At 57.4% G+C, this 23545-nt stretch overlaps 3 protein-coding genes across 3 annotated transcripts; all 3 read right to left on the reverse strand.

Annotated features, from left to right (window-relative positions):
• Nucleotides 1-207: 207 nt before the first annotated feature.
• On the reverse strand, nt 208-1915 carry LOC132480300 (metallothionein-1E). Its single transcript, XM_060084401.1, has 3 exons — nt 1781-1915; nt 1005-1070; nt 208-299 (listed from the first exon to the last, which is right to left on the reverse strand). Exons 1-3 carry the CDS (start codon nt 1806-1808, stop codon nt 208-210), a joined length of 186 nt encoding a protein of 61 aa, XP_059940384.1. The 5' UTR covers nt 1809-1915.
• Nucleotides 1916-10237: 8322 nt separating this feature from the next.
• Nucleotides 10238-11945, reverse strand: LOC132480299 (metallothionein-1E). The gene is made up of 3 exons (XM_060084399.1): nt 11811-11945; nt 11035-11100; nt 10238-10329 (listed from the first exon to the last, which is right to left on the reverse strand). Exons 1-3 carry the CDS (start codon nt 11836-11838, stop codon nt 10238-10240), a joined length of 186 nt encoding a protein of 61 aa, XP_059940382.1. The 5' UTR covers nt 11839-11945.
• An 8336-nt stretch (nt 11946-20281) lies between these two features.
• Nucleotides 20282-21989, reverse strand: LOC132480309 (metallothionein-1E). Its single transcript, XM_060084414.1, has 3 exons — nt 21855-21989; nt 21079-21144; nt 20282-20373 (listed from the first exon to the last, which is right to left on the reverse strand). Exons 1-3 carry the CDS (start codon nt 21880-21882, stop codon nt 20282-20284), a joined length of 186 nt encoding a protein of 61 aa, XP_059940397.1. The 5' UTR covers nt 21883-21989.
• Between the last annotated feature and the right edge of the window lie 1556 nt (nt 21990-23545).

Below are 23545 nucleotides of genomic sequence, written 5' to 3' on the forward strand. Positions count from 1 at the left end.
CCCCACGCCAGCCCTGATGGGCACGGCGTCTCTTTGTTCAAGACAGAAGAAGGAAGACAGAGCCAGAATAAAGTCAACAACTTTTATTACAACTCACGTATTTCATAGAAAAAGGAATGTAGCGTCAGGTCCGCTTGTATGAAAAACGGTAAAATGCAGGTTTGTCCTGGTTGCCCTGTTGACACCTGGGGCAGGCTCTCCGCGACATCAGGCACAGCAGCTGCACTTGTCCGAGGCCCCTTTGCAGACGCAGCCCTGGGCACACTTGGCGCAGCCCACGGGGCAGCAGGAGCAGCAGCCTGGGGAGGCAAGGGCAGCGTGCAGTCGGACCACGCGTTGTCCGCACCCACCCTTCCCAACAGCAGGCCTGGCCCAGCCGCCCTCAGGCCCAGACCCTGAGTTTACGACGGTGTCCTCTGTCCTGAGAGAATTGCTCTCGGGCACTAGGTTCAGGTTGCCTGCCCCATCTGTGCCCAGGACAGGGCACAGCGCCTTGGAGAGACACTGAGCAGGGCCTCTGGAGACAAGACAAAGCCAGCCCCCAGCACCACCAGTGATGTGAGCCAAGTCCTCAGGATCAAAGTGGAGGCAAACCCCTCACAGAGCAGCTCCCGCTCGGGGTAGGGAGGCTCTGGGCTGCTTCGACAGGAAGGGGCTGCACCAGGTCCGAGAAGCCACACACGGTCGCTCGCTCATGTCCCTACTGTGCTTCAGTCCCTGGGAGGATTCAGAAGCGTGCCTCAGGAGGCAGGAGGACTAGTTCTAGTGACAGGTCTGAGGTCGTTGGTCGGTGACCCGTCTGGGCCTCAGTCTCCCTGTTCTCTAGTGCGCGCCTGGGTCTCGGTCATGTCGAAGGTGATTCCAGCTCTGATTGGGAATCCCTTCCTGGTGAGGGGGGTGCCGGGAAGTTTGGTCCCTGTCCTGCTCCTGCCTGCTGAGCTCTGGGCTCCCTCCTCGCACTCAGCCCACACCCCGCATTGCCAGAGAAGGCCCCGCACACTCACTCTTCTTGCAGGAGGTGCATCTGCAGGCCTTGCAGGTGCAGGAGCCAGCGCAGCTGCAGGAGCCGCCTGCCAGGAAGGGAAAGGCCAGCAGTGAGCAGGGAGAGGGATGCAGGAGCTACAGCAGACGGTCAGCAATGCCTCCCTGAGCCCTCCTCCTCCGTCAGGACGCAGCCCTGGGAGCTCGTGTCCACTCAGGCAGATAGAGAAGCCCCAGCTCGTCTCTTCTGGTCCAAGGAGAGTAGGTCCCCTCCTGATGGGACTCCACAGGGAAGGTCCCAGGCTCCAGACCCAGCCCAGGCTGACTGGGGCTGGGGGCCAGGGCCCATGGCCTGAACCCCAAAGAGGCAGTGTCCCCTCCTCCCATCCAGTCCTGGCAGGTCCGAGGCCTCCTCCAAACCCTGGGTCTAGCAATTCCGTGACCTACTGGGTGACCTCAACAAAGGCAGTCTTGAGCCTCTGTACTCCCCATTCAAAAATAGAGGCTGGAAATCTCTGGCGATCTAGTGGTTAGGGGACAGCGCTCTCACTTCCTAGTGTCTGGGTTCCGTCCCTGGTCAGGGAACTAAGCTCCCACAAGCTGAGTGGTACAGCCAAAAAACAAAACAAAAAGTAGATTAAGAAAATGCTGTCGCTGCCCCGGCTGGGAAGAAAGCACTGGGTGAACCGCGGCCGTCCACTTGTGCTCGAATGGAAACTTCTTCCTCATCTAACCCCAGGGACACTGTGTCCTGGGCTGAGAAGCGGGCATCCAAGGCCCAGAGCCAGGGGTTCCTTACCAGTGGGGCAGGAGCAGTTGGGGTCCATTTGGAGCCAAGGCGAGGCCGGGGGTCGAAAGCAAGCGGCCAAGAGGCCCGTGAGCTGGTGGGAGGCGTGTGGAGCCTAGGAGCCTGCTTGCAGTGTTTGTACCCAGAGGAGGCGGCCCGGGCGCAGAGGTCCCACCCCCTCCTTGCACCCGCCCCGCGGATCTGCGCCCGCCCCGCCCGCAGCGCCCGGGGCCCGGCTGTGAGCAACCCTTGGGGCCGAGACAGGATTCTCCCAGGGTACGTGGGTCCGCTCTGCGCACGGAGAGCCGTCTTTGGTGCCTGCTCGCCGGTAGGGACTGTTTGCCGGGAGGTGCGCGGTGTCCTAGCCTCCCTGTCCGCCCCTCCCGATTTTCCCGAGGGCGGCAGCCACCTTGTTCCGGGATTTTCCAGCAACCCAGCCTCTGTATCCTCGCTGTCTTCCCCACCACCGGCCCCCGCGCTGTTGTCTTCAGGTTCCCCCTTTCCGGAGCCCGTGTGCAACCCTAGTCTCGCGCTCCCGTCCCAGGCATGGCTGGATCCTGGGAGTTGTGTGCAGAGGGCGGCGGTGGATGTGACCTTCACCACCAATCCTCCGACTCCCTCTTCCCCCACCATTTCCTGTCCTGGTCCCCACGATGGTCCTTAGGCAGCGCTTCTCTAACGTTTCTCCGTAAGAGCACCGCGACCAACTCAGGCCTCTGCCTCCCATCCTTCCTTCTTTTCTGCACTACTGAATGGATGGGTGGGCACACTTGTCCCTGTGCTCCTGGCCTAAACTTGGCAGGGGATTTCCTGATCCTAGCCAGTCCCCCCTGCACCAGGATGGAGGTTCCCAAAGGATGAGATCCCACCCCGTGGAAGGGATCATTGTAAGTGATGGGCAGACCTGGCATTAAAGAGCACAGCATGAAGAGTGGTTATTTCCCTTTCAGTATTCGGCAGTGGGAAGGGCACTGAGCAGGCAGTCACATCCCTCTGCATAGCTCTGTGACCTCTCTGGACTTTAGTCTCCCATCTCTGCAGCCAGAAGCACAACTAGACTGTCTGAAAGGACACTTCCAGCTCTGAATAATGATAGGCAGGACTCAGCCTTCAGTGACCTCCTAATCGGCGACCTTTGGCAAGGAGGTGAGACAGCCTTGCTATAGCTTCAGACCTCTGAATATGGTCTGTGTGCCCTTAGGCAGGTTGCTGAAACTCTGGGTAGCTGGCGCAATCCTTCCAGCCCCTGCAGGTTCACTGTGTTACTGGTTCAATATAGATCAAGTGATAGGGAGGGTGGGCATTGATTTTGTGTTCCTCCAAATGGTGTGGCAGCATCTTATTCTAGGGGGGCTATTGCAGGGCATGCGCACTCCCCCTGCCAGTGAATCAGTAAACTTGCAATCAAACCTTAACCTCCTGCCTAGAGTCATGCTTGCAACACCATGAGCCTTTCCCCAAGAGCTTGTTGGAATTCATCAAAATTGTGTCCCAGGAAAGTCACTGTGAACAGAAGCAGCCTAATAGACACTGTTTATAAAGCCCTAGTGAGGAGCTAGGCCACTCTCAATACCACACAGGGATATCATCTCCTTTTTATAGGACATGGAGACTTAGAGAGGTCGAGCGACTCATTTAGGATATGCGGCTGGTAAGTGCCACTGTGGTCTGTGAACCAAGACTGCCTGACACCAGCACCCGTGCACCCAGCACAGGCTGGCTCCTGAAATCCCCTCTTCACACAGGACACCTGTGGGTGAGTGCGGTCCTGACTCTTGGGCCACGTGACTCGTCTTTCTCTTTGACTTTCCATCAAATAGCAAATCCCTCCAGAAGTTGTCAGGAGGACCAGCTCTCGCCATTATTTACAGGTCACTCAGCGCCTCACTCCTTCCTAATAAATACCACCACCACGTTGTAAATGCAGAATCTGACACTACCCTGCACAGGCAGACATGAAGTCCTTCATGTGGAACCAGTTTCCAGGTACTCTGCCTCTTGTTGGGAAATGGCTGGGCATTACCTACAAATTCCTAGTCACTTTGCTGCTTTCCAGTAGCCAAGGGCTGGATTTTGAAGGCAGCGTTCAGCCTGACCTAAAGGAACTTCCAAAGATTCAGAGCCAACTCACCGCAGGGAGCTCTCAGGGGTAGCAGGTGTCCTCTCACTGGCACTGGGCCAGCCGAGACGGATGTTCCCTGTGGGGATGGTGGGAAGAGCTACTTCAGGTGTGGGTGATCCACACAGTGGGGCGTTTGAAAGTGTTTTCCGTGTTCAACATACTCCTTTGATGAACTCATGGTTTTTTTTTTAATGATTGAAGTATGGCTGATTTACAATATTGTGTTAGTTTCAGGTGAACAAACATGTTTTTACTTTTTAATTTTTTCCTGTATTACTCTGATCCTCATACCTTTATTCAAATTTATTGAATCAAAAGTTGGGTTTTGTATTTTGTGTCCTTTGAAATTTTTCTTAGTAGTTCACTTAATTTTATTTTACCAAAGTTTAGGTTTGTGAAGTTAGAAAATAAAAACCACAGCTAGAAAATTCACACATCTTTCAGTGCAGGGAGTTTGAGACTTCCAGGTAGGGATTCAGGTAACTGGAGGTGTGATTCCAACTTCTTTAGAGTCTATGAAGCCTAAGATCTATGAGGAAGATCTATGAGTGAAGTTAGCCAGGGAAATCAGAGGATGGGAAATGAGGCATTGAGAAGTCACCAACCCTTGCCATGCCACGAACCCTTGCCATGAGAATGGAGGGGACCTTGTATCTGCTCAACACCCTTAGAGCATCTGGTCTAATGCTCTTCCATTGTACGGAAGATGAACCCAGTGAGGGAGTGTGGCTTGTCTTAGGCACTCAGTTTGTTAGGGACTCACATTTTGTTCCAGTACCCAAGTCTCTGCACTTCTCATCCAGTCTCCTACACCAGCCCTGGATGGCACAAAAGCCCTTATTCCCAATGCACAGAAAAAAGAGCCGAGTCGGAAGAGTGTCAACAACTTTTATTACAACTCACATATTTCATAGGAAAGGGAATGTAGCAATCAAGTCAGAGTTGTAGAAAAACACAGGTCGGCCCGTGGTCCTCCATTGACACCTGGGGCAGGCTCTCCGCGACATCAGGCACAGCAGCTGCACTTGTCCGAGGCCCCTTTGCAGACGCAGCCCTGGGCACACTTGGCGCAGCCCACGGGGCAGCAGGAGCAGCAGCCTGGGGAGGCAAGGGCAGCGTGCAGTCGGACCACGCGTTGTCCACAACCACCCTTCCCAACACCAGGCCTGGCCCCAGCCGCCCTCAGGCCCAGACCCTGAGTTTACGACGGTGTCCTCTGTCCTGAGAGAATTGCTCTCAGACACTAGGTTCAGGTTGCCTGCCCCATCTGTGCCCAGGACAGGGCACAGCGCCTTGGACAGACAGTGAGCAGGGCCTCTGGGGCAAGAGAAAGCCGGCCCCCAGCACCACCAGTGATGTGAGCCACGTCCTCAGGATCAAAGTGGAGGCAAACCCCTCACAGAGTAGCTCCCGCTCGGGATAGGGAAGCTCTGGGTTGCTTCGACAGGAAGGGGCTGCACCAGGTCCGAGAAGCCACACACGGTCGCTCGCTCATGTCCCTACAGTGCTTCAGTCCCTGGGAGGATTCAGAAGCGTGACTCAGGAGGGAGGAGGACTAGTTCTAGTGACAGGTCTGAGGTCGTTGGTTGGTGACCCGTCTGGGCCTCAGTCTCCCTGTTCTCTAGTGCGCGCCTGGGTCTCGGTCATGTCGAAGGTGATTCCAGCTCTGATTGGGAATCCCTTCCTGGTGAGGGGGGTGCCGGGAAGTTTGGTCCCTGTCCTGCTCCTTCCTGCTGAGCTCTGGGCTCCCTCCTCGCACTCAGCCCACACCCCGCATTGCCAGAGAAGGCCCCGCACACTCACTCTTCTTGCAGGAGGTGCATCTGCAGGCCTTGCAGGTGCAGGAGCCAGCGCAGCTGCAGGAGCCGCCTGCCAGGAAGGGAAAGGCCAGCAGTGAGCAGGAGCTACAGCAGACGGTCAGCAATGCCTCCCTGAGCCCTCCTCCGTCAGGACCCAGTCCTGGGAGCTCGTGTCCACTCAGGCGGATAGAGAAGCCCCAGCTCGTCTCTTCTGGTCCAAGGAGAGTAGGTCCCCTCCTGATGGGACTCCACAGGGAAGGTCCCAGGCTCCAGACCCAGCCCAGGCTGACTGGGGCTGGGGGCCAGGGCCCATGGCCTGAACCCCAAAGAGGCAGTGTCCCCTCCTCCCATCCAGTCCTGGCAGCTCCGAGGCCTCCTCCAAACACGGGGTCCCGGTCTAGCAATCCCCTGACCAGCTGGGTGACCTCAAGAAGGACAGCCTGGAGCCTCCGTGCCCTCAGTGTCAACAGAGAGGCAAAGGGAGACTGACATGCTCCCAGGGGCCTGGCTACCAAGAAAGCCCCGGACCCGTGACAGGAGTCCTCCTGAGCTCAAACTCAAAACCCTCCCTTGTCGTCCTGTGCCTGGGAAGGGGGCATCCTAAGGCTCAAAGCCAGGGCTCCCTTACCAGTGGGGCAGGAGCACTTGGGGTCCATCTGGAGGAGAAGTGAGGCCCGAGGTCCAAAGCAAGGGGCGAAGCGGCTGCACGGGTCCGGTGGGGGCCGTGTGGGAGCGAGGAGCCCGGGGGCTCAGTTATAGGCCGAGGAGGCGGCCCGGGCGCAGAGGCCCCGCCCCCGCCTTGCACGCGCCCCGCGGATCCGCGCCCGCGCCCGGGCCCGCGCCCGCGCCGTCCGCAGCGCCCTCAGCGCCCTGGGCCGGGCTGTGAGCAACAGGCGGGGCCGAGCGCACGATTCCACTTCGGGGCCGGCTGGAGCGGAGGAACCGGGTGCCGTGCGGTAAGCGGTGTCCCAGCCCCCTGGCCGCCCCTTCCCAGTGTGCCCGACGGGAGCAGCCACCCTGTTGGCGGGTTGCGCAGGACTCCAGCTCCCGCGTCCTCCGGTCTTCCCCGCCCCGGGCCCCGCGCCGCCGGCCTGCGGGTCGCCGTTTCCTGCAGCCTGAGAACAGCCCCCGCCTCCCGCTCGTGTCCCTGGCTTGGCTGGAGCCGGGGAGCGGTGTCAGAGACGGCAGGCGGCTGTGACCCTCAGCACCGTTTCGCCCAGCCCATGTGTCCTCAGGCGTTGCCAGCCCCGGTCCCCACCACGGTCCTTTGGAAGCATGTTTCCGGTACCGTCTCCTGGAACCGCAGCGCGGTGAACATTGCCTTCAGCCGCTAGTCCTCCTCACTTGTGTTTTCCTTTCCTGAAGGGATCATGGCTCATTTCCGCGGGGGCTTCTTTGCCTCAACTTTCCAGGGGGGCTCCTCACTGTAGCCAGTCCACCCCACGCCAGGGTGGAGGTTCCCTAATCATGGGATGCTCCCCAGGGATGGCGTCATTGTAAGTGATAGGCAGACCTGGCGTTAAATAACAAAGCGAGACAAGTGGATAGTTCCCTTTGAGTAGTCCCGACAGTTACTCACCGTGGAGTCCAGGCCAAGCCTTGTTCATCACTTTTGCTCTTTGAACTGTCACACCAACCGGGGAAGGGAGATCCTAGTCAGGAGCCCGTTTCCCAAAGGCCAAACTACCTACAGTACAAGGAGGCTCCGGAGGCAGGCACACGGTGCTGGGGAGTGGTGCCCTGCTTCTGTGCTTTTGTCGCTTCGCAGCTGAGAGAGGGAGTCGGTGAGAAAGCTCCCCTTTGGCCCAGAGCTGTGTCCTCAGCCCGTCTCTACCATGTCCAGCTCAATCCTGGGGGCGACCAGAGTGACAGAATAGGAATGGATTTATGACTTTGTGGCTACCTTCTGACTCTCTCCTTCAGTAGTGTTCAAGAGGTTTCTTTTGGTATAACGTATTTCGGAAAATCGCTGAAAAGAAAATGGTCAGGAAATCCGGATGCAGGTGACAGCAGAAATGGCAGGATCCTTCTGTATGTGTCAGGAGGACGGCGACTGTGTGACTCACGGCTTTCTACTTGTAGTGTCAACGGCTCTTGGCGGGAAGGCCGGATAACCCTCTCAGGGGAACTGGTCCCAGGCTCACAGGGTTGATGAGGACGGCCCAGAGCACAGAGCTAAACACACCATCCTTGCTTGCGTGTCTGGAAGGAGGACAATGTCTCCTAGGCTAATGATAACACATAAATAAAGAGAGAAATAAGTGAATCGGTGATCCGATGGATTTACTCACTGAGTGCCCAGTAGGTTCTGACCTTCTTTGCGTGTATTCAATTCTGTAATCCCGAGAGCCAGACACTATTATTTTGCCCTTTAGAGCAGAGGAGACTGAGCCAGAGAGAGGTTATGTCACAGTGCTGTATGTGACACAGGTGGGACTGGCCCTCCTGCAGGCTGACTGCAGCCCCCCGCCCAACCGGACACCATGTCATCCCATGAAAGGTGAGAACACGGAACACCTGGCACAGCGGCGGCAGTGGGAAGGCCCTGAGCTGGCAGGCAGAGCCCTCTGCACAGCTCTGTGACCTCTCTGGGCTTCAGCCTCCCACCTCTGCAGCCAGGAGCGCAGCTGGACCGTCTCCGAAGACCCTTGCAGCCCTGAAAAAGGAGAGGCCGGATTCCGCCTCCAGTGATGTCATGACCGGCACCCTGTGGCCGGGAGGTGGGACAGCTGTAGTGTAGGCGCCGTCCTCTGAGTACAGGCTGTGTGCCCTTGGGTAAGTTGCTTAACCTCTCTGCAATTGGCACCCTCACTCCAGACCTTGCAGGTTCACTGAGCCTGTGCAAATGCTGTGGCGGTGCCTCGTTCCATGGGGCTTGTTGGAGAACCTCCCCACGCCCTCTGGCACCGGATAAGCAAGGTTCCTATCCATCTGTGCCCTCACCATGAGCTTGCTTGCAAACCAGGGAGCCTTTCTCCAGGAGCTTGTTGGGAGCTCAAGGATTCTCTGTGCACAAATGTCAGTGTGGAGAGAGCGATCATAAAGGACACCGTTCGGGAAGCCCGAGCTAGGAGCGGGGCCACTATCTGGCTTATTCCCCCTCATTGAAATTAATCTTTTTTATCGAAAGGAGGAAATGAAATCTCCGAGAGTATCAGTGACTTGCCAGGTCAGGAAGTGGCGTGCTGGCTGTGAACCCGAGTGCCTGACACCGACACCCACGCACGCAGAACGGGCCGGCTCCTGAAATGCCCCCCTTCACACAGGGCACCTGTGGGCAATCTTGCTCCTGACTTCTGAGCCACGTGTCTCCTCTTTCTCTCCGAGTGCCCATCAACTAGGCGTTCCCTCCCCAGACCGCCAGGGGGCGCAACACCTGAAATATATTACCTGTTCCCTCAGCACACACTTCTTGCTAATAAACAGCACCAGGCCCTCCGCACTGCAGCACCACCATCACTCTGCAGAGGAACACGTGAAGTCCTTCTTCTGAAAGCAAGTCTCAGGGAAACAGCTGGGAAATTCCCACCAAATTCAAATCACTATCGGGGTGTCAAGTAGCCACGGGCTGCATTTGAGGGAAGGGAAGATGTCAGCCTGATCTAGGGAGGAACTTGCGAAGACTCAGAGCCAAGGCCCTGCAGGGAGCTGTCACGGGTGGCGAGTGTCCTGTCAGTAGCCCTGGGCAAGCCAAGACTGATGTTCCCTGTGGGGAGGCAGGGGGCAGAGCTGCTCCAGGCGTGTGTGGTCCGCACAGTGGGGCGTCTGTGAAGCGTTCCCAGGACTCGGGCACACCTTCAATGTAAGTGCAGCATATGAAAGCGTCCAGCTTTCAGAATTGCTCCTCCACGTATGAAGGTGATTTGACGTGTTGAAGGGAAAAATGGGTGTCACATATCGTGTCCTTTTCTATTTTATCTCAGCGATTCTTTTTACTGACCAGGGTTAAAACGGTGGCAGAAAATACAAATAGGTCTTTCCAGGGTGTTTTAGACGCCAGTCGTGTGTAGAAGTCAAACAAGAGGGGTGTGGGATTCCATCCCCTCTGGGTACTTTTCCAGGCTCTCATCACCGAGGACTGAGTTTGGCAGGGGCCCCCAGAGAAGGAAAATGAGAAATGGACAACGTTCTCTGCAATCCATACTCGTAAGGGGAATAGAGGGAGTGTGTCCTCTGTGTGTCCAGTGCCCTATGTCATCTGGCGAGGCTTTCATTTGGAGCTGAGAAACTGAAGCTCAACTTAACCTAAGGGGCTAAGACGCTCCGTGTGCGTGTGTTTTGGGGGGTGGGGGGGGGTACTCTTTGGTCCAGAGCCGAGGTCTCTGCACGTCCCGTCCAGTTCCCCACGCCAGCCCTGATGGGCACGGCGTCTCTTTGTTCAAGACAGAAGAAGGAAGACAGAGCCAGAATAAAGTCAACAACTTTTATTACAACTCACGTATTTCATAGAAAAAGGAATGTAGCGTCAGGTCCGCTTGTATGAAAAACGGTAAAATGCAGGTTTGTCCTGGTTGCCCTGTTGACACCTGGGGCAGGCTCTCCGCGACATCAGGCACAGCAGCTGCACTTGTCCGAGGCCCCTTTGCAGACGCAGCCCTGGGCACACTTGGCGCAGCCCACGGGGCAGCAGGAGCAGCAGCCTGGGGAGGCAAGGGCAGCGTGCAGTCGGACCACGCGTTGTCCGCACCCACCCTTCCCAACAGCAGGCCTGGCCCAGCCGCCCTCAGGCCCAGACCCTGAGTTTACGACGGTGTCCTCTGTCCTGAGAGAATTGCTCTCGGGCACTAGGTTCAGGTTGCCTGCCCCATCTGTGCCCAGGACAGGGCACAGCGCCTTGGAGAGACACTGAGCAGGGCCTCTGGAGACAAGACAAAGCCAGCCCCCAGCACCACCAGTGATGTGAGCCAAGTCCTCAGGATCAAAGTGGAGGCAAACCCCTCACAGAGCAGCTCCCGCTCGGGGTAGGGAGGCTCTGGGCTGCTTCGACAGGAAGGGGCTGCACCAGGTCCGAGAAGCCACACAGGGTCACTCGTTCATGTCCCTACTGTGCTTCAGTCCCTGGGAGGATTCAGAAGCGTGCCTCAGGAGGCAGGAGGACTAGTTCTAGTGACAGGTCTGAGGTCGTTGGTCGGTGACCCGTCTGGGCCTCAGTCTCCCTGTTCTCTAGTGCGCGCCTGGGTCTCGGTCATGTCGAAGGTGATTCCAGCTCTGATTGGGAATCCCTTCCTGGTGAGGGGGGTGCCGGGAAGTTTGGTCCCTGTCCTGCTCCTGCCTGCTGAGCTCTGGGCTCCCTCCTCGCACTCAGCCCACACCCCGCATTGCCAGAGAAGGCCCCGCACACTCACTCTTCTTGCAGGAGGTGCATCTGCAGGCCTTGCAGGTGCAGGAGCCAGCGCAGCTGCAGGAGCCGCCTGCCAGGAAGGGAAAGGCCAGCAGTGAGCAGGGAGAGGGATGCAGGAGCTACAGCAGACGGTCAGCAATGCCTCCCTGAGCCCTCCTCCTCCGTCAGGACGCAGCCCTGGGAGCTCGTGTCCACTCAGGCAGATAGAGAAGCCCCAGCTCGTCTCTTCTGGTCCAAGGAGAGTAGGTCCCCTCCTGATGGGACTCCACAGGGAAGGTCCCAGGCTCCAGACCCAGCCCAGGCTGACTGGGGCTGGGGGCCAGGGCCCATGGCCTGAACCCCAAAGAGGCAGTGTCCCCTCCTCCCATCCAGTCCTGGCAGGTCCGAGGCCTCCTCCAAACCCTGGGTCTAGCAATTCCGTGACCTGCTGGGTGACCTCAACAAAGGCAGTCTTGAGCCTCTGTACTCCCCATTCAAAAATAGAGGCTGGAAATCTCTGGCGATCTAGTGGTTAGGGGACAGCGCTCTCACTTCCTAGTGTCTGGGTTCCGTCCCTGGTCAGGGAACTAAGCTCCCACAAGCTGAGTGGTACAGCCAAAAAACAAAACAAAAAGTAGATTAAGAAAATGCTGTCGCTGCCCCGGCTGGGAAGAAAGCACTGGGTGAACCGCGGCCGTCCACTTGGGCTCGAATGGAAACTTCTTCCTCATCTAACCCCAGGGACACTGTGTCCTGGGCTGAGAAGCGGGCATGCAAGGCCCAGAGCCAGGGGTTCCTTACCAGTGGGGCAGGAGCAGTTGGGGTCCATTTGGAGCCAAGGCGAGGCCGGGGGTCGAAAGCAAGCGGCCAAGAGGCCCGTGAGCTGGTGGGAGGCGTGTGGAGCCTAGGAGCCTGCTTGCAGTGTTTGTACCCAGAGGAGGCGGCCCGGGCGCAGAGGTCCCACCCCCTCCTTGCACCCGCCCCGCGGATCTGCGCCCGCCCCGCCCGCAGCGCCCGGGGCCCGGCTGTGAGCAACCCTTGGGGCCGAGACAGGATTCTCCCAGGGTACGTGGGTCCGCTCTGCGCACGGAGAGCCGTCTTTGGTGCCTGCTCGCCGGTAGGGACTGTTTGCCGGGAGGTGCGCGGTGTCCTAGCCTCCCTGTCCGCCCCTCCCGATTTTCCCGAGGGCGGCAGCCACCTTGTTCCGGGATTTTCCAGCAACCCAGCCTCTGTATCCTCGCTGTCTTCCCCACCACCGGCCCCCGCGCTGTTGTCTTCAGGTTCCCCCTTTCCGGAGCCCGTGTGCAACCCTAGTCTCGCGCTCCCGTCCCAGGCATGGCTGGATCCTGGGAGTTGTGTGCAGAGGGCGGCGGTGGATGTGACCTTCACCACCAATCCTCCGACTCCCTCTTCCCCCACCATTTCCTGTCCTGGTCCCCACGATGGTCCTTAGGCAGCGCTTCTCTAACGTTTCTCCGTAAGAGCACCGCGACCAACTCAGGCCTCTGCCTCCCATCCTTCCTTCTTTTCTGCACTACTGAATGGATGGGTGGGCACACTTGTCCCTGTGCTCCTGGCCTAAACTTGGCAGGGGATTTCCTGATCCTAGCCAGTCCACCCTGCACCAGGATGGAGGTTCCCAAAGGATGAGATCCCACCCCGTGGAAGGGATCATTGTAAGTGATGGGCAGACCTGGCATTAAAGAGCACAGCATGAAGAGTGGTTATTTCCCTTTGAGTATTCAGCAGTGGGAAGGGCACTGAGCAGGCAGTCACATCCCTCTGCATAGCTCTGTGACCTCTCTGGACTTTAGTCTCCCATCTCTGCAGCCAGAAGCACAACTAGACTGTCTGAAAGGACACTTCCAGCTCTGAATAATGATAGGCAGGACTCAGCCTTCAGTGACCTCCTAATCGGCGACCTTTGGCAAGGAGGTGAGACAGCCTTGCTATAGCTTCAGACCTCTGAATATGGTCTGTGTGCCCTTAGGCAGGTTGCTGAAACTCTGGGTAGCTGGCGCAATCCTTCCAGCCCCTGCAGGTTCACTGTGTTACTGGTTCAATATAGATCAAGTGATAGGGAGGGTGGGCATTGATTTTGTGTTCCTCCAAATGGTGTGGCAGCATCTTATTCTAGGGGGGCTATTGCAGGGCATGCGCACTCCCCCTGCCAGTGAATCAGTAAACTTGCAATCAAACCTTAACCTCCTGCCTAGAGTCATGCTTGCAACACCATGAGCCTTTCCCCAAGAGCTTGTTGGAATTCATCAAAATTGTGTCCCAGGAAAGTCACTGTGAACAGAAGCAGCCTAATAGACACTGTTTATAAAGCCCTAGTGAGGAGCTAGGCCACTCTCAATACCACACAGGGATATCATCTCCTTTTTATAGGACATGGAGACTTAGAGAGGTCGAGCGACTCATTTAGGATACGCGGGTGGTAAGTGCCACTGTGGTCTGTGAACCAAGACTGCCTGACACCAGCACCCGTGCACCCAGCACAGGCTGGCTCCTGAAATCCCCTCTTCACACAGGACACCTGTGGGTGAGTGCGGTCCTGACTCTTGGGCCACGTGACTCGTCTTTCTCTTTGACTTTCCATCAAATAGCAAATCCCTCCAGAAGTTGTCAGGAGGACCAGCTCTCGCCATTATTTACAGGTCACTCAGCGCCTCACTCCTTCCTAATAAATACCACCACCACGTTGTAAATGCAGAATCTGACACTACCCTGCACAGGCAGACATGAAGTCCTTCATGTGGAACCAGTTTCCAGGTACTCTGCCTCTTGTTGGGAAATGGCTGGGCATTACCTACAAATTCCTAGTCACTTTGCTGCTTTCCAGTAGCCAAGGGCTGGATTTTGAAGGCAGCGTTCAGCCTGACCTAAAGGAACTTCCAAAGATTCAGAGCCAACTCACCGCAGGGAGCTCTCAGGGGTAGCAGGTGTCCTCTCACTGGCACTGGGCCAGCCGAGACGGATGTTCCCTGTGGGGATGGTGGGAAGAGCTACTTCAGGTGTGGGTGATCCACACAGTGGGGCGTTTGAAAGTGTTTTCCGTGTTCAACATACTCCTTTGATGAACTCATGGTTTTTTTTTTAATGATTGAAGTATGGCTGATTTACAATATTGTGTTAGTTTCAGGTGAACAAACATGTTTTTACTTTTTAATTTTTTCCTGTATTACTCTGATCCTCATACATTTATTCAAATTTATTGAATCAAAAGTTGGGTTTTGTATTTTGTGTCCTTTGAAATTTTTCTTAGTAGTTCACTTAATTTTATTTTACCAAAGTTTAGGTTTGTGAAGTTAGAAAATAAAAACCACAGCTAGAAAATTCACACATCTTTCAGTGCAGGGAGTTTGAGACTTCCAGGTAGGGATTCAGGTAACTGGAGGTGTGATTCCAACTTCTTTAGAGTCTATGAAGCCTAAGATCTATGAGGAAGATCTATGAGTGAAGTTAGCCAGGGAAATCAGAGGATGGGAAATGAGGCATTGAGAAGTCACCAACCCTTGCCATGCCACGAACCCTTGCCATGAGAATGGAGGGGACCTTGTATCTGCTCAACACCCTTAGAGCATCTGGTCTAATGCTCTTCCATTTTACGGAAGATGAACCCAGTGAGGGAGTGTGGCTTGTCTTAGGCACTCAGTTTGTTAGGGACTCACATTTTGTTCCAGTACCCAAGTCTCTGCACTTCTCATCCAGTCTCCTACACCAGCCCTGGATGGCACAAAAGCCCTTATTCCCAATGCACAGAAAAAAGAGCCGAGTCGGAAGAGTGTCAACAACTTTTATTACAACTCACATATTTCAAAGGAAAGGGAATGTAGCAATCAAGTCAGAGTTGTAGGAAAACACAGGTCGGCCCGTGGTCCTCCATTGACACCTGGGGCAGGCTCTCCGCGACATCAGGCACAGCAGCTGCACTTGTCCGAGGCCCCTTTGCAGACGCAGCCCTGGGCACACTTGGCGCAGCCCACGGGGCAGCAGGAGCAGCAGCCTGGGGAGGCAAGGGCAGCGTGCAGTCGGACCACGCGTTGTCCACAACCACCCTTCCCAACACCAGGCCTGGCCCCAGCCGCCCTCAGGCCCAGACCCTGAGTTTACGACGGTGTCCTCTGTCCTGAGAGAATTGCTCTCAGACACTAGGTTCAGGTTGCCTGCCCCATCTGTGCCCAGGACAGGGCACAGCGCCTTGGACAGACAGTGAGCAGGGCCTCTGGGGCAAGAGAAAGCCGGCCCCCAGCACCACCAGTGATGTGAGCCACGTCCTCAGGATCAAAGTGGAGGCAAACCCCTCACAGAGTAGCTCCCGCTCGGGATAGGGAAGCTCTGGGTTGCTTCGACAGGAAGGGGCTGCACCAGGTCCGAGAAGCCACACACGGTCGCTCGCTCATGTCCCTACAGTGCTTCAGTCCCTGGGAGGATTCAGAAGCGTGACTCAGGAGGCAGGAGGACTAGTTCTAGTGACAGGTCTGAGGTTGTTGGTTGGTGACCCGTCTGGGCCTCAGTCTCCCTGTTCTCTAGTGCGCGCCTGGGTCTCGGTCATGTCGAAGGTGATTCCAGCTCTGATTGGGAATCCCTTCCTGGTGAGGGGGGTGCCGGGAAGTTTGGTCACTGTCCTGCTCCTGCCTGCTGAGCTCTGGGCTCCCTCCTCGCACTCAGCCCACACCCCGCATTGCCAGAGAAGGCCCCGCACACTCACTCTTCTTGCAGGAGGTGCATCTGCAGGCCTTGCAGGTGCAGGAGCCAGCGCAGCTGCAGGAGCCGCCTGCCAGGAAGGGAAAGGCCAGCAGTGAGCAGGGAGAGGGATGCAGGAGCTACAGCAGACGGTCAGCAATGCCTCCCTGAACCCTCCTCCTCCGTCAGGACGCAGCCCTGGGAGCTCGTGTCCACTCAGGCGGATAGAGAAGCCCCAGCTCGTCTCTTCTGGTCCAAGGAGAGTAGGTCCCCTCCTGATGGGACTCCACAGGGAAGGTCCCAGGCTCCAGACCCAGCCCAGGCTGACTGGGGCTGGGGGCCAGGGCCCATGGCCTGAACCCCAAAGAGGCAGTGTCCCCTCCTCCCATCCAGTCCTGGCAGCTCCGAGGCCTCCTCCAAACACGGGGTCCCGGTCTAGCAATCCCCTGACCAGCTGGGTGACCTCAAGAAGGACAGCCTGGAGCCTCCGTGCCCTCAGTGTCAACAGAGAGGCAAAGGGAGACTGACATGCTCCCAGGGGCCTGGCTACCAAGAAAGCCCCGGACCCGTGACAGGAGTCCTCCTGAGCTCAAACTCAAAACCCTCCCTTGTCGTCCTGTGCCTGGGAAGGGGGCATCCTAAGGCTCAAAGCCAGGGCTCCCTTACCAGTGGGGCAGGAGCACTTGGGGTCCATCTGGAGGAGAAGTGAGGCCCGAGGTCCAAAGCAAGGGGCGAAGCGGCTGCACGGGTCCGGTGGGGGCCGTGTGGGAGCGAGGAGCCCGGGGGCTCAGTTATAGGCCGAGGAGGCGGCCCGGGCGCAGAGGCCCCGCCCCCGCCTTGCACGCGCCCCGCGGATCCGCGCCCGCGCCCGGGCCCGCGCCCGCGCCGTCCGCAGCGCCCTCAGCGCCCTGGGCCGGGCTGTGAGCAACAGGCGGGGCCGAGCGCACGATTCCACTTCGGGGCCGGCTGGAGCGGAGGAACCGGGTGCCGTGCGGTAAGCGGTGTCCCAGCCCCCTGGCCGCCCCTTCCCAATGTGCCCGACGGGAGCAGCCACCCTGTTGGCGGGTTGCGCAGGACTCCAGCTCCCGCGTCCTCCGGTCTTCCCCGCCCCGGGCCCCGCGCCGCCGGCCTGCGGGTCGCCGTTTCCTGCAGCCTGAGAACAGCCCCCGCCTCCCGCTCGTGTCCCTGGCTTGGCTGGAGCCGGGGAGCGGTGTCAGAGACGGCAGGCGGCTGTGACCCTCAGCACCGTTTCGCCCAGCCCATGTGTCCCCAGGCGTTGCCAGCCCCGGTCCCCACCACGGTCCTTTGGAAGCATGTTTCCGGTACCGTCTCCTGGAACTGCAGCGCGGTGAACATTGCCTTCAGCCGCTAGTCCTCCTCACTTGTGTTTTCCTTTCCTGAAGGGATCATGGCTCATTTCCGCGGGGGCTTCTTTGCCTCAACTTTCCAGGGGGGCTCCTCACTGTAGCCAGTCCACCCCACGCCAGGGTGGAGGTTCCCCAATCATGGGATGCTCCCCAGGGATGGCGTCATTGTAAGTGATAGGCAGACCTGGCGTTAAATAACAAAGCGAGACAAGTGGATAGTTCCCTTTGAGTAGTCCCGACAGTTACTCACCGTGGAGTCCAGGCCAAGCCTTGTTCATCACTTTTGCTCTTTGAACTGTCACACCAACCGGGAAGGGAGATCCTAGTCAGGAGCCCGTTTCCCAAAGGCCAAACTACCTACAGTACAAGGAGGCTCCGGAGGCAGGCACACGGTGCTGGGGAGTGGTGCCCTGCTTCTGTGCTTTGGTCGCTTCGCAGCTGAGAGAGGGAGTCGGTGAGAAAGCTCCCCTTTGGCCCAGAGCTGTGTCCTCAGCCCGTCTCTACCATGTCCAGCTCAATCCTGGGGGCGACCAGAGTGACAGAATAGGAATGGATTTATGACTTTGTGGCTACCTTCTGACTCTCTCCTTCAGTAGTGTTCAAGAGGTTTCTTTTGGTATAACATATTTCGGAAAATCGCTGAAAAGAAAATGGTCAGGAAATCCGGATGCAGGTGACAGCAGAAATGGCAGGATCCTTCTGTATGTGTCAGGAGGACGGCGACTGTGTGACTCACGGCTTTCTACTTGTAGTGTCAACGGCTCTTGGCGGGAAGGCCGGATAACCCTCTCAGGGGAACTGGTCCCAGGCTCACAGGGTTGATGAGGACGGCCCAGAGCACAGAGCTAAACACACCATCCTTGCTTGCGTGTCTGGAAGGAGGACAATGTCTCCTAGGCTAATGATAACACATAAATAAAGAGATAAATAAGTGAATCGGTGATCCGATGGATTTACTCACTGAGTGCCCAGTAGGTTCTGACCTTCTTTGCGTGTATTCAATTCTGTAATCCCGAGAGCCAGACACTATTATTTTGCCCTTTAGAGCAGAGGAGACTGAGCCAGAGAGAGGTTATGTCACAGTGCTGTATGTGACACAGGTGGGACTGGCCCTCCTGCAGGCTGACTGCAGCCCCCCGCCCAACCGGACACCATGTCATCCCATGAAAGGTGAGAACACGGAACACCTGGCACAGCGGCGGCAGTGGGAAGGCCCTGAGCTGGCAGGCAGAGCCCTCTGCACAGCTCTGTGACCTCTCTGGGCTTCAGCCTCCCACCTCTGCAGCCAGGAGCGCAGCTGGACCGTCTCCGAAGACCCTTGCAGCCCTGAAAAAGGAGAGGCCGGATTCCGCCTCCAGTGATGTCATGACCGGCACCCTGTGGCCGGGAGGTGGGACAGCTGTAGTGTAGGCGCCGTCCTCTGAGTACAGGCTGTGTGCCCTTGGGTAAGTTGCTTAACCTCTCTGCAATTGGCACCCTCACTCCAGACCTTGCAGGTTCACTGAGCCTGTGCAAATGCTGTGGCGGTGCCTCGTTCCATGGGGCTTGTTGGAGAACCTCCCCACGCCCTCTGGCACCGGATAAGCAAGGTTCCTATCCATCTGTGCCCTCACCATGAGCTTGCTTGCAAACCAGGGAGCCTTTCTCCAGGAGCTTGTTGGGAGCTCAAGGATTCTCTGTGCACAAATGTCAGTGTGGAGAGAGCGATCATAAAGGACACCGTTCGGGAAGCCCGAGCTAGGAGCGGGGCCACTATCTGGCTTATTCCCCCTCATTGAAATTAATCTTTTTTATCGAAAGGAGGAAATGAAATCTCCGAGAGTATCAGTGACTTGCCAGGTCAGGAAGTGGCGTGCTGGCTGTGAACCCGAGTGCCTGACACCGACACCCACGCACGCAGAACGGGCCGGCTCCTGAAATGCCCCCCTTCACACAGGGCACCTGTGGGCAATCTTGCTCCTGACTTCTGAGCCACGTGTCTCCTCTTTCTCTCCGAGTGCCCATCAACTAGGCGTTCCCTCCCCAGACCGCCAGGGGGCGCAACACCTGAAATATATTACCTGTTCCCTCAGCACACACTTCTTGCTAATAAACAGCACCAGGCCCTCCGCACTGCAGCACCACCATCACTCTGCAGAGGAACACGTGAAGTCCTTCTTCTGAAAGCAAGTCTCAGGGAAACAGCTGGGAAATTCCCACCAAATTCAAATCACTATCGGGGTGTCAAGTAGCCACGGGCTGCATTTGAGGGAAGGGAAGATGTCAGCCTGATCTAGGGAGGAACTTGCGAAGACTCAGAGCCAAGGCCCTGCAGGGAGCTGTCACGGGTGGCGAGTGTCCTGTCAGTAGCCCTGGGCAAGCCAAGACTGATGTTCCCTGTGGGGAGGCAGGGGGCAGAGCTGCTCCAGGCGTGTGTGGTCCGCACAGTGGGGCGTCTGTGAAGCGTTCCCAGGACTCGGGCACACCTTCAATGTAAGTGCAGCATATGAAAGCGTCCAGCTTTCAGAATTGCTCCTCCACGTATGAAGGTGATTTGACGTGTTGAAGGGAAAAATGGGTGTCACATATCGTGTCCTTTTCTATTTTATCTCAGCGATTCTTTTTACTGACCAGGGTTAAAACGGTGGCAGAAAATACAAATAGGTCTTTCCAGGGTGTTTTAGACGCCAGTCGCGTGTAGAAGTCAAACAAGAGGGGTGTGGGATTCCATCCCCTCTGGGTACTTTTCCAGGCTCTCATCACCGAGGACTGAGTTTGGCAGGGGCCCCCAGAGAAGGAAAATGAGAAATGGACAACGTTCTCTGCAATCCATACTCGTAAGGGGAATAGAGGGAGTGTGTCCTCTGTGTGTCCAGTGCCCTATGTCATCTGGCGAGGCTTTCATTTGGAGCTGAGAAACTGAAGCTCAACTTAACCTAAGGGGCTAAGACGCTCCGTGTGCGTGTGTTTTGGGGGGTGGGGGGGTACTCTTTGGTCCAGAGCCGAGGTCTCTGCACGTCCCGTCCAGTTCCCCACGCCAGCCCTGATGGGCACGGCGTCTCTTTGTTCAAGACAGAAGAAGGAAGACAGAGCCAGAATAAAGTCAACAACTTTTATTACAACTCACGTATTTCATAGAAAAAGGAATGTAGCGTCAGGTCCGCTTGTATGAAAAACGGTAAAATGCAGGTTTGTCCTGGTTGCCCTGTTGACACCTGGGGCAGGCTCTCCGCGACATCAGGCACAGCAGCTGCACTTGTCCGAGGCCCCTTTGCAGACGCAGCCCTGGGCACACTTGGCGCAGCCCACGGGGCAGCAGGAGCAGCAGCCTGGGGAGGCAAGGGCAGCGTGCAGTCGGACCACGCGTTGTCCGCACCCACCCTTCCCAACAGCAGGCCTGGCCCAGCCGCCCTCAGGCCCAGACCCTGAGTTTACGACGGTGTCCTCTGTCCTGAGAGAATTGCTCTCGGGCACTAGGTTCAGGTTGCCTGCCCCATCTGTGCCCAGGACAGGGCACAGCGCCTTGGAGAGACACTGAGCAGGGCCTCTGGAGACAAGACAAAGCCAGCCCCCAGCACCACCAGTGATGTGAGCCAAGTCCTCAGGATCAAAGTGGAGGCAAACCCCTCACAGAGCAGCTCCCGCTCGGGGTAGGGAGGCTCTGGGCTGCTTCGACAGGAAGGGGCTGCACCAGGTCCGAGAAGCCACACAGGGTCACTCGTTCATGTCCCTACTGTGCTTCAGTCCCTGGGAGGATTCAGAAGCGTGCCTCAGGAGGCAGGAGGACTAGTTCTAGTGACAGGTCTGAGGTCGTTGGTCGGTGACCCGTCTGGGCCTCAGTCTCCCTGTTCTCTAGTGCGCGCCTGGGTCTCGGTCATGTCGAAGGTGATTCCAGCTCTGATTGGGAATCCCTTCCTGGTGAGGGGGGTGCCGGGAAGTTTGGTCCCTGTCCTGCTCCTGCCTGCTGAGCTCTGGGCTCCCTCCTCGCACTCAGCCCACACCCCGCATTGCCAGAGAAGGCCCCGCACACTCACTCTTCTTGCAGGAGGTGCATCTGCAGGCCTTGCAGGTGCAGGAGCCAGCGCAGCTGCAGGAGCCGCCTGCCAGGAAGGGAAAGGCCAGCAGTGAGCAGGGAGAGGGATGCAGGAGCTACAGCAGACGGTCAGCAATGCCTCCCTGAGCCCTCCTCCTCCGTCAGGACGCAGCCCTGGGAGCTCGTGTCCACTCAGGCAGATAGAGAAGCCCCAGCTCGTCTCTTCTGGTCCAAGGAGAGTAGGTCCCCTCCTGATGGGACTCCACAGGGAAGGTCCCAGGCTCCAGACCCAGCCCAGGCTGACTGGGGCTGGGGGCCAGGGCCCATGGCCTGAACCCCAAAGAGGCAGTGTCCCCTCCTCCCATCCAGTCCTGGCAGGTCCGAGGCCTCCTCCAAACCCTGGGTCTAGCAATTCCGTGACCTGCTGGGTGACCTCAACAAAGGCAGTCTTGAGCCTCTGTACTCCCCATTCAAAAATAGAGGCTGGAAATCTCTGGCGATCTAGTGGTTAGGGGACAGCGCTCTCACTTCCTAGTGTCTGGGTTCCGTCCCTGGTCAGGGAACTAAGCTCCCACAAGCTGAGTGGTACAGCCAAAAAACAAAACAAAAAGTAGATTAAGAAAATGCTGTCGCTGCCCCGGCTGGGAAGAAAGCACTGGGTGAACCGCGGCCGTCCACTTGGGCTCGAATGGAAACTTCTTCCTCATCTAACCCCAGGGACACTGTGTCCTGGGCTGAGAAGCGGGCATCCAAGGCCCAGAGCCAGGGGTTCCTTACCAGTGGGGCAGGAGCAGTTGGGGTCCATTTGGAGCCAAGGCGAGGCCGGGGGTCGAAAGCAAGCGGCCAAGAGGCCCGTGAGCTGGTGGGAGGCGTGTGGAGCCTAGGAGCCTGCTTGCAGTGTTTGTACCCAGAGGAGGCGGCCCGGGCGCAGAGGTCCCACCCCCTCCTTGCACCCGCCCCGCGGATCTGCGCCCGCCCCGCCCGCAGCGCCCGGGGCCCGGCTGTGAGCAACCCTTGGGGCCGAGACAGGATTCTCCCAGGGTACGTGGGTCCGCTCTGCGCACGGAGAGCCGTCTTTGGTGCCTGCTCGCCGGTAGGGACTGTTTGCCGGGAGGTGCGCGGTGTCCTAGCCTCCCTGTCCGCCCCTCCCGATTTTCCCGAGGGCGGCAGCCACCTTGTTCCGGGATTTTCCAGCAACCCAGCCTCTGTATCCTCGCTGTCTTCCCCACCACCGGCCCCCGCGCTGTTGTCTTCAGGTTCCCCCTTTCCGGAGCCCGTGTGCAACCCTAGTCTCGCGCTCCCGTCCCAGGCATGGCTGGATCCTGGGAGTTGTGTGCAGAGGGCGGCGGTGGATGTGACCTTCACCACCAATCCTCCGACTCCCTCTTCCCCCACCATTTCCTGTCCTGGTCCCCACGATGGTCCTTAGGCAGCGCTTCTCTAACGTTTCTCCGTAAGAGCACCGCGACCAACTCAGGCCTCTGCCTCCCATCCTTCCTTCTTTTCTGCACTACTGAATGGATGGGTGGGCACACTTGTCCCTGTGCTCCTGGCCTAAACTTGGCAGGGGATTTCCTGATCCTAGCCAGTCCCCCCTGCACCAGGATGGAGGTTCCCAAAGGATGAGATCCCACCCCGTGGAAGGGATCATTGTAAGTGATGGGCAGACCTGGCATTAAAGAGCACAGCATGAAGAGTGGTTATTTCCCTTTCAGTATTCGGCAGTGGGAAGGGCACTGAGCAGGCAGTCACATCCCTCTGCATAGCTCTGTGACCTCTCTGGACTTTAGTCTCCCATCTCTGCAGCCAGAAGCACAACTAGACTGTCTGAAAGGACACTTCCAGCTCTGAATAATGATAGGCAGGACTCAGCCTTCAGTGACCTCCTAATCGGCGACCTTTGGCAAGGAGGTGAGACAGCCTTGCTATAGCTTCAGACCTCTGAATATGGTCTGTGTGCCCTTAGGCAGGTTGCTGAAACTCTGGGTAGCTGGCGCAATCCTTCCAGCCCCTGCAGGTTCACTGTGTTACTGGTTCAATATAGATCAAGTGATAGGGAGGGTGGGCATTGATTTTGTGTTCCTCCAAATGGTGTGGCAGCATCTTATTCTAGGGGGGCTATTGCAGGGCATGCGCACTCCCCCTGCCAGTGAATCAGTAAACTTGCAATCAAACCTTAACCTCCTGCCTAGAGTCATGCTTGCAACACCATGAGCCTTTCCCCAAGAGCTTGTTGGAATTCATCAAAATTGTGTCCCAGGAAAGTCACTGTGAACAGAAGCAGCCTAATAGACACTGTTTATAAAGCCCTAGTGAGGAGCTAGGCCACTCTCAATACCACACAGGGATATCATCTCCTTTTTATAGGACATGGAGACTTAGAGAGGTCGAGCGACTCATTTAGGATACGCGGCTGGTAAGTGCCACTGTGGTCTGTGAACCAAGACTGCCTGACACCAGCACCCGTG

Source organism: Mesoplodon densirostris, chromosome 19 (genome assembly GCF_025265405.1).
Source record: "Mesoplodon densirostris isolate mMesDen1 chromosome 19, mMesDen1 primary haplotype, whole genome shotgun sequence".
In the NCBI taxonomy this organism is placed as follows: Eukaryota; Metazoa; Chordata; class Mammalia; order Artiodactyla; family Ziphiidae; genus Mesoplodon; species Mesoplodon densirostris.